The sequence below is a fragment of the Epinephelus moara genome, chromosome 9 (genome assembly GCF_006386435.1).
Source record: "Epinephelus moara isolate mb chromosome 9, YSFRI_EMoa_1.0, whole genome shotgun sequence".
Taxonomy (NCBI): Eukaryota; Metazoa; Chordata; class Actinopteri; order Perciformes; family Serranidae; genus Epinephelus; species Epinephelus moara.
In genome coordinates this window covers 2,552,564-2,562,291 of record NC_065514.1, presented here as the reverse complement: position 1 = coordinate 2,562,291, position 9,728 = coordinate 2,552,564, and the positions used below count along the sequence as shown (strand labels likewise).

The 9,728-nt window shown below is 40.6% G+C and overlaps 2 protein-coding genes across 4 annotated transcripts in view; both read right to left on the bottom strand.

Annotated features, from left to right (window-relative positions):
• Window positions 1-9,728, bottom strand: part of LOC126396010 (metal transporter CNNM3) — a 24,323-nt gene that overhangs the window by 8,718 nt on the left and 5,877 nt on the right. The window contains exons 5-12 of one of the 3 annotated variants that reach the window (XM_050053828.1): window positions 8,850-8,993; window positions 8,611-8,769; window positions 7,377-7,546; window positions 4,788-4,884; window positions 4,111-4,241; window positions 2,527-2,656; window positions 2,264-2,330; window positions 1,991-2,011 (exon numbers count right to left, since the gene is read on the bottom strand). In XM_050053828.1, coding sequence (XP_049909785.1) covers window positions 2,281-2,330; window positions 2,527-2,656; window positions 4,111-4,241; window positions 4,788-4,884; window positions 7,377-7,546; window positions 8,611-8,769; window positions 8,850-8,993 — 881 coding nt within the window. In that variant the 3' untranslated portion in view covers window positions 1,991-2,011; window positions 2,264-2,280. Of the gene's footprint in view, window positions 1-1,990; window positions 2,012-2,263; window positions 2,331-2,526; window positions 2,657-4,110; window positions 4,242-4,787; window positions 4,885-7,376; window positions 7,547-8,610; window positions 8,770-8,849; window positions 8,994-9,728 lie in introns of those variants that run through there. The other 2 variants (XM_050053827.1, XM_050053826.1) reach the window with 2 other exon arrangements.
• Window positions 5,114-9,728, bottom strand: part of sec14l7 (SEC14-like lipid binding 7) — a 74,906-nt gene continuing 70,291 nt past the window's right edge. The window contains exon 13 of the transcript XR_007570509.1: window positions 5,114-5,319. The gene's annotated coding sequence lies outside the window, so the exon portion shown is untranslated. The remainder of the gene's footprint in view (window positions 5,320-9,728) is intronic.

Sequence of the window (9,728 nt, the reverse complement as noted above, 5' to 3'; positions counted from 1 at the left end):
TGCTACCTCCTCTCCCCTTGGATCTCTGCAAGTGATGTGAGGACTCTAAAACTTCACCTGAGCCTCCCTCGGCATATGGCTGAGTAGATAATGGCTGCATTTTCATTTTTTGGGTGCACTATCCCTTTAATAGAGCTTTAATTTTTCAGTTGAGGGAAAATGGCTTTCATGCCACTTTATATGGGACTGATGCCTCTTAACACTACTTAAATCGAGCAGATACGCCATTAAAATCTCATTTTAAACATCTTGACGTTCTCTAATCTTTTAAGTCAGTGGCTTTTACCCCAAAGTTTGGCTGAACCCCCACATTTTGAAAAATAAATAACTTTTTAAGGTACAAATTGAGAGGCACCTCAGATGTTAACAACTTATTTATTACTACAGAAGCCCTGAGAGGAAAGTCGATTGTTTTTTCTATTTTTTTTTTTTTTTTTTAATTTTCATCTGTGAATACCTGATTTTTCGAAATAACTAGACAATTTCACCCGTTTTCACAAAAGAGGAAAAAACTTGATGGGGGGGAAAAATAATAATTAAAAAAAAAAAGGCTTGAAAAAATGAGCCTGAAAAAAGCATCTGTTTCATAAATAGGGGAAAAAAATATTAAATTATATTTTTCCAAGTTTATTTTCAACAAAAAAATCTCCCTGCAGTGTAGATATATGAATTAAAACTCATCTGGAGGAAAACATGAATGCTTTTAGGCATATTTAGAACATGAGGTAGTGGTGCCCTCTTGTGGTCAAAAATATCTACACCAAAACCACAACTGGGGAAAAATGTAAAATCTTGGAAAAATATAATTTTATTCTGTCATTTATGAAAACAGGTGTTTTTCAGGATCATTTTCCAAGATTTTTTTCCACCTGTGAAAACAACAAAAAAAATGTCCCTGCAATGTAGACGGATAAATTAAAACTCAAGTAGAAGAAAACATGAATTATTTTAGCCGTATTTAGAATATGGGGCAGTGGTGCCCTCTTGTGGTCAAATCACTGGACAAAGAGACATTTTTTTCACCCATTTTCACAGATTTTAAAAAAAAAAAGAAAAAGAAATTAATTATACTAAAAAATACATTTTCAAATCTTTTCACAGATTGAAAAAAACTTTTTAAAAATATATAAAAAAAAATAAAAATCACTTTTTCACAGATGGGAAAAATGAAAAACTTTGCCTCTCAAGTCTTCCACAGTAAAGCTGTTAAACACTAATTTTAATAATTTTGTATATAATACTTTGTACCAGGAAATATATCAGCCCCCGTAACATAAACCAAAGTCCCAACCTCAATAACAAATGATAATTAAGGGTTTATCAGATATTTCAAACTGTAAAATTAAGGAGAAAGTCACTTAATCTGCAAATTAGATGCTTCTGCAACTCTTTACTTTTTTAAGGTCTTTATTAAAGAAATGAACAAAATAATGTCCCTCTGTCACAGCATTCAATCCCCCCACTCCAGTTCCAATGGCACATTTTGAGCGTCAGTAAATAAATAAGTAGAAACACAGGTAACATTAATGGATTTTGTCACTCTACAGACTCTATGATAACTTTTGGAACCACAGTTCTTATATTTTCATGGGCTCAATGGATGCAAACAGGATTTTTTTTTGCCTATATTTGTTGCGTTTTGGCAAATTGCTTTTATTAAAAGTGCCAAATTAGCCAGTACCAGTTCCTGTTTACAGTGATCCCATGAATGTGCAGACATCTGAAGTGAAACTGAAATAAACTTAAAACTTCTTGGGGGAGTTCTGCAGTTTATCTTCTCTGTGCACACGTCCCTTTCACTTCAGATAATATCTCTGCCTTTATATCTCCCTCTGTCACCTGAGGCCTCCAATATGGACGCCAGAGGACACATTTCATCCATGTGGTCACATACAGACTTATACTTCTGTGTTTTATGAAGGGAAGTGAACAGTTAAATCAGACATGCAGTTTCTGTCACGTTTACGTACCCAACAGAGAGAAGTGAGATGATTTCAGGGAAAAGCAGAAACTAGGAATAAAGACAGGATGTAGAGACTGAGGTTACAAAGCCTCACAAACACACACATACACCTGCACACACAGGAAGTGGTCCCATGACAGTAAAATGCCTCCACTGTGGCGGCTGACTCGACAGGGTCAAGGGTTAAAACTGTCCTGTTACACTTCAGAGAGGAGACCAGGAGTGTGTTTGTGAGACTGAGTGTGCTGCGTGTACAGTGTGAGTCTGCTGCCATGCCGCAGACAGGCTGCGTGTCTTTACCTCATGCAAAAGAAATACTAACAGTAGTTCTCAATGGTATCAAAGAATGAAAAGTTCACAGGGAACTCTGGACGGCCAGAGAGGACAGAAGAAGAAGACATGGAGGCACGCAAGCGAGGAGGGAAAGAAAAGAGAAAAAGAAAATTATTTTAGTTGAGCTGAAAGCAAACAGAAGTGCAGTAAGAACACTACAGTGTGATTTAACACTAACACATGTTAGTCTGGAGCTCCGCAGTGCAGCGGACGCCGGAGGTCGGACCTACCTTGCTGTGTGGTGTTTCTGTCGTTGAGCAGCTTGGTCTGACTGTTGGGCAGGATCTTTATCTCAGGAGGATCTGGACTCTGACCGACCCGCGACGCCATGAGAGCGTTCAGATACTGCAGACGTGTCACCTAAAAAGATACACAAAATAAACAAAATGAACGACTGACTGAATTCAGTGTTTGGACAGAGTCTAATGTTTAAGGCTCCACGCTCGAGGTAATAACAGAGATCATGCAGGTTTATTACGTCACACTGTCATTAAAACTTCACTGACAGAGTGAACGATGTCAGCTCTGAATGTGAATAAAAACAGAGTTAAATATCAAACTCATCCTCACTGTGACCTCGTCACATGTCCACGTTTGGTCATGGACTTTCCACGTCCACATATGACGTCCAAGGTACCCTGGGTGTGTTGGTTGTTGACGTTCTGGGACGCCGTGTCAACTTCAGCCTGTTACATGCATTGTCTGTTTTCAAAATACACTTCTGTTTTCACAGGAAATGTACAGTTTGATCCAGTCTCTTTCAAAATAAAAGCACTACGTCGGTGCAACACCATGAACCGACACTTTTCGTCCTTCAGCAGCAAATGTGCGTGGATGGGTTTAGGATAAAAGAGTTTGGCTTTACTATCTTACAGGAAGTGAAAGTTGGTGGTTGTTGGGCCCGTCCATCACCCCTCCTGCCTGGTTAACCTTCGCCGTTGTCGCCACATTTCCCCCTGTGGTTAAACAATAACAGCACCCAGCAGCGTGTCATGCTGTCATGAAAGGACAGCTTTTGTCGTCTGTGACTGACGATGCTCTGCATCATTGAAAATAGCAGCTTTGTGCATTTAGTCCTTCTCAGGCAAGCTCAGGGGTTTAGTGTTGCTGTAGCCCACAGGAAGTGAGGATTAGAATATATGACCTTCACATAATCCGCTCCAAATTAATCTATATTTTTAAAGTCATTACTAAAAGTGTGTGTCATATAAAAACTAAAGTGATGGTCAAAGTTGTCACAGTGAAATTTAAGGTGTGCTGATGGATTCACGTCATCAACTCATGCATTGAGTAACATTACAAGTTAACGTTCCACCTTAAAAGTTGCCGGCAGTCGGCCCAGTGAATGAAGTTATTTTTTTCTCTTTCATTTTATAGTTGTAGTTTACTGATGTATGAACAGAGGTTACATAAAACCAGAGTGACCGTCCTCTACTGACCAATCAGACTGCAGGGTTTCTAGCTCCACCTTTTAGTACCAGATCTGTGTGCTAGGTACCCCAACAGAGGGGGGACCAAACATGGGGACGCTAAGGAACGCTTCTGTTGGTACCATCCACAACTTTCACTGTGGAGACAGAAAAAAATCATACTGAACTGAACTGAACTGAACTGAACTGAACTGGGCCTCACAGCATTATGTGAGCAAATGAATGGGCGCCATCTTGGAGTCTGACATCCAGTTCACGTATACATTTGGTCTGGGACAGCCCAAAATCACAAGTGTGTGTTGGCCTTTAGTGGTGACTGAAAACACACACACACGCACGCACACACACACACACACACACACACACACACACACACACACATACCCGTATGAGCTGCAGGTCGGTGAGCGCTCGGACGGTGTAGTCAGGACAATAACTGGACGGGCTTGTGGCGTCTGCTGACTCAAACGGATCCCTGGGAGAGTGACGCTGGGTCGACACTGGAGACTGGTGCACTGCACGCGCGCACACACACACACACACACACACACACACACACACACACACACACAGAGTACATCATGTGCAATCCTGCAACTTGCAGCCATGACGCTGTCTTCTTCTTTTTATAGCCATGTGTCGACTCATATAAACCTCAGGTCTGTGAATACAGCTGCATCATCATCTTTAACTGTAGACTTCATGTTATTGTAACTGCATGATTAAATAATAAATTAAATATCAAACCTGACAGAAAATGTATTCATATATATTATTTAATATCGTTCGAGGCATTAAAGCTGTTGTGGTGATTTTGTTAAGAGACAAATTTTCTCCTGCGACTGGTGATGAAACTGTCAGAGTGACTCATTCTCTGTGTGTGTGTCACCTCACTGATTAATCAGCTGACAATTTTTATAATCAATAACATTACTGATTGTCAGGTTTTATGTTCCCACCTATATTTGCTTGTAGGAGTTCACTTTTAAGTAGCTGAATGTGAAATCTGTTTTCAGAGTGAATGTGAATCACACACATCTTGCTGTTATTCTCAGTCTCACCTGAAGATGGCAGCGTCAGCGCAGACACGCCGTAATATGTGAACGCTCCGTTCTCAAACTTGAGCCCCTCTTTACCGATCTCCACCTCCACACGACCCTGAGGACACACAAGCAGGAAGTGTGAAGTGTGTGTGTTTCTTGAAATATAATGTTAAATAAAGAAAATGTAAATTATAAACTGACAGAGAGTCACGAAAAAAACTGATAGCCACAAGAATATTATTATTATCTACATTTTTTTCTCATCATACTGCAGTTCCTTGGGACAACAGGGTTATAACGAAGACAAACAATTAGTAAAGTAAAAACTAAAAACAACTAGAATTACCACCTCCGCCCACCAGTCCAGTGTCTCTGACAGTCTCCATCCATGTCAGTGAAAACATGGATGCTTCACACACAGAAGATCTATACAATCAGCACAGTTTCAAGATTAGAGTCACCAATTCAGTATCTGACCAAATGTCTCCCCTTCTGTTCCTGAGATATGACGTTAAAACATGATGATGTCACAGTCAAGCTGACCTTTGACCTTTTGACCTTCATTATTTTATCCTGTTAGACATTTGTGTCAAGTTTGGTCTGAATTAGTGAATGACTTTTTCAGTTATGGCAAAAAATAAGTTCTGGGAGGTCACACTGATCTTTGACCTTTGACCTCAAAATTCTAACCAGTTTATTCTTCAGTCTAAGTGGACGTTTGTGTCAGATTTGAAGAAATTTCTTTCAGGTGTTCTTGAGATATCATGTTCAAGAAAATGCAATAGGTCACGGTGACTATGACCTTTGACCACAAAAATCCAATCAGTTTGTCCTTCAGTCCACATGAACATTTGTGCCAAATTTGAAGAAACTCACTCAAGATGTTTTTGAGGTATTGCATTGACAAGAAGGGGATGGATGCAAGATCACGGCGACCTTAACCTTTGACCCTTGACCACCAAAATCTTATCAGTTCATTATTGAATCTAAAGGAATGTTTGTGCCAAATTTGAAGAAACTCACTCAAGATGTTTTTGAGATATCGTGTTCACAAGGATGGGATGGACAACCCGAGGACATAATGCCTTCGGTCGTGGCTATCACCGGTGTGGAGACATACAAAAAAGCAGTAAACTTTATAGCCGATGTTACAGTATTATCTGTTCAAGCATCGACTGGATCTTTTTCCTTATTTCAACTTTTATAATGTTTGTGGTTATAACAAAATACCAACATATGTTACAAAGACAAAGGTTTTGGTGCTTACGTAAGGGATAATGCCCCAGAAGGTGTCCATTATCAGTTTTTCATAGCCAACATGGAGGCGTGAGCGAGGACAGCTGCCTCCGCTAAGGCCATTATAAACAGATAATTAAATTTTTCACAAGCCAGAACTTGATTTCCTTGGTTTTCCTTTTTTATGCCTCCGCTACGACAATAGCCATGGCCAGAGTCGTAATGTTTTCGGGTTTTCTGTACTCAAGAACGCCTGAGGGAAATGTCCATGTCCAATGCACAGATGTCCACCTGGACTCAACAATGACTTGATTAGTTTTTGATGGTCAAAGGTCAAGGACACTGTGACCTCATCTGTCTTATTCTTTTGAACGTGGTATCTCAAGAATGCCTTATGGGATTTTTTTTCAAATTTGGCACAAACGTTCACTTGGATTAAAAATAAACTGATTGGATTTTGGTGGTCAAAGGTCAAAGTCACTGTGACCTTGCATCTATCTCATTCTCATAAACACTTTATCTCAAGAACACACAAATGTCCACTTGGACTAAATAAAATAAACTAATTAGAATTTGGTGCTCGCAGGTCAAAAGGTCAAGGTCACTGTGACCTCATCTGTCTTATTCTTTTGAGCATGATATCTCAAGAATACCTGAAGGTAATTTTTTCAAATTTGGCACAAACTTTCATTTGGATTTAAAAATAAACTGATTGGATTTTGGTGGTCAAAGGTCAAAGTCACTGTGACCTTGCATCTACCTCACTCTCAGTCTATCTCACACAATATCTATATCTATATCCACTTGGAGTATATCAAATAAACTAATTAGAATTTGGTGCTCGGAGGTCAAAAGGTCAAAGTCACTGTGACCTCACAATACATGTCATAATGTTCTGCATAAAACACTTTCCTGTCCATTACTGAGCGTCATATCTCAGGAACAGAAGGGGAGACATTTGGTCAGATACTGAATTGGTGACTCTAATCTCAAACTGTGCTGATTGTATAGATCTTCTGTGTGTGAAGCATCCATGTTTTCACTGGCATGGATGGAGACTGTCAGAGACACTGGACTGGTGGGTGGTAATTCTAGATACATTTACTTAATCATTTTATTGTCTTTTTTATTTGCTCAATTTATACACTCATCTTTCACATCGTGCTTTTATTTGTATAACACATGTATGTGCTGATACTGATGCACCCTGAGACTTTAAACTGTCATCTTAAGTCTCAAATTTATATCAAAGATAAACTGAAAAATAAAAAAATAACAGTGTTCTGATATGTCAGAATTGTCTCTTGTTTATCTTTATGTTTTGTGAAGCGACTCTGACTCATATAAATGTGCGTGTGAATGCAGACATACCTGCAGCAGCAGGATGAAATAGTCCACCGGGTGGTTGCGCGTGTAGAGATAGTGACCCGGGCTCAGCCGGTTGTTTGGGTCAAAGTGCACTTCCTGGTTGACGCTGGGGTGACGGAGCAGGTGGAACAAGATCTTCTCAGACACGCGTCCGGGGCTGAAGTGCGCCACCTCTGCAGGGGTTAAGGGTCAGAGGTTACAATGAGGTCAAAGGATCTCACATAACTCGTAGCAGTTTCAGTCCTGAGCTGAACTATGATATGAAACATAATCATTACATGTGTGGTGTTAAACTGTGACTGAGTCAGTCAGTGTGAGGTGCTCGTCCACCACAGCCTCACTTCATCTTTCCGTTCTGTCACAAACACTAACGTTGAAAAGTTTGGAATCAGCTTATTGATGATTGACGATAGCCGCGGCCGGACGCATTATGTTTTTATGTTGTCAGTACATATGTGCGTACGCCCCATCATTGCGAACATGACATGTCAAGTAGGGGTGTGCCAGATCGTCTTGTTCACAATAATACCGGTATATTTTTAATATTATATATAAAATCAATATCATGATACTCGTGATATTTCACCCTGTTGACATATTGACGTCATACTGTTACCCACGGCAACAACAACAAGCATGGCTGAAAGTGAAATCATTACCAACTCTCCACAGTCCACAGTGCAGATACAGACTGTTTATGATAACACCAAAAAGCATCACATCCTTCAGTGGCGAGGGAGAAAACAAAGTGTTCACTATTGACGAGTTGCTGTGTGGCGTCCTGAGTTAAAGGTGTTTTTCAATTTGGACTCTATCATCCCATAGTTTTGTGTCTAAGTGACTCGTATTGAGCGAGAAGCCACGAAACAGGCTGTAATGTAAACACTCGCGGCATTTGTGCAACGTCAATATGCGTCCACTGAAAGTGTTTGTTTTTGTGTGTGTCTGACAACAATATGAAAGGATCCCTACAGAGATAGAGCTTTGTGTTAAAGAGCAAGATCCTTTTTGTTTAACCAGAAACAGCCCTGAAATCACCGTCACCAAACCCACCAGCCCCCCACGACCCCATGACCCCAACAGGATAAGCAGTTATGGAAAATGAATGAATTCAAGGCCTTTTTAAGACCTTTTAAGGATCATTGTCTCATCAGACATCTGACTGGACCACATCAAGGAGGAGATGACAAACTATTCAACAGTTGTGCACATACAGGAAAAGTTTAAGCACACACACCTCTGGACAAGAAGCGGTGTGTAGCCAGCAGGAGTTGCGGCGAGGTGCGGATCTTGGGTTCTCCTTCTGGAGGCTTGAAGAGAGAGAACTCCTCGTGGACGCTGCGAGGCTCCAGAGGAATCTCCAGCGGAGGGAGGGGACGCTTCACTTTCCTGTCCACTGCAGGAGGAGGTGGACGAGGGTCAATAACAGATACCAGACACTGCAGCAATAAACATATGCACAATAAACACACGCACAGTAGCCGTCAGATTCATCCAGGATCTCTGATTTGATGATCTCCTCGATAACGTCCTCTAACGTGACCAATCCCAGGACCTCGTAGAACGGATCCCCCTCCCCCTCGTTGTTCACCTTCTGGACGATGGCCATGTGAGAGTTACCTGACAGGAAGAGGAGAGATCAGGAAGCATTTTATTTCAACAAGATTATTCTTTATTAAAGGGTCAATTCACCTAATTACAAAACAAAAAAACCCACTTTTGTTTTTACTTAACCTCCGGTGGTATCCAGGCATTCAGGTTTTACTTAACCAGGTTTTGAGATTGCTGTCCCCACTCCAACATTTTAATTTTGACGTAGGTCTACGGTCTGAAATGTTGTGTATTTAAATACAGTTTATTTCAGGTTTTGGGAAGTCTGCAGGAATTCTTGTCTCTTACCTGTGGACATTTTCCTCCTGCGCACCTGTCTATGAGTCATTAAGGTGAGCACGAACTTCCACATTCTAATTTTCAATTTTATTGTATAGACGTAATACATCTTACTATATGATGATGAAAACTCTGTGTGTGTGTGTGTTCCACGTTTTTCTCCTCACTGACTTGGTCAATCCATGAGAAATTTGGCACAGTGGTAGAGGGTCATGGGAGGATGCCAATGAAGCAATATTACATCAATTGGCCAAAGGGGGGCGCTAAAGCAACCCATTGAAATGTCAAACTTTGAATGGGCATATCTCATGCCCCGTATGTGGTAGAGACATGAAACTTTGCACAGAGATGCCTCTCCTCATGAGGAACACATTTGCCTCAAGAACCCATAACTTCCGCTTATATAGATTTTCCGCCATTTTGAATTTTTTGAAAAACACTTCAAATGGATCTCTTCCTAGGAAG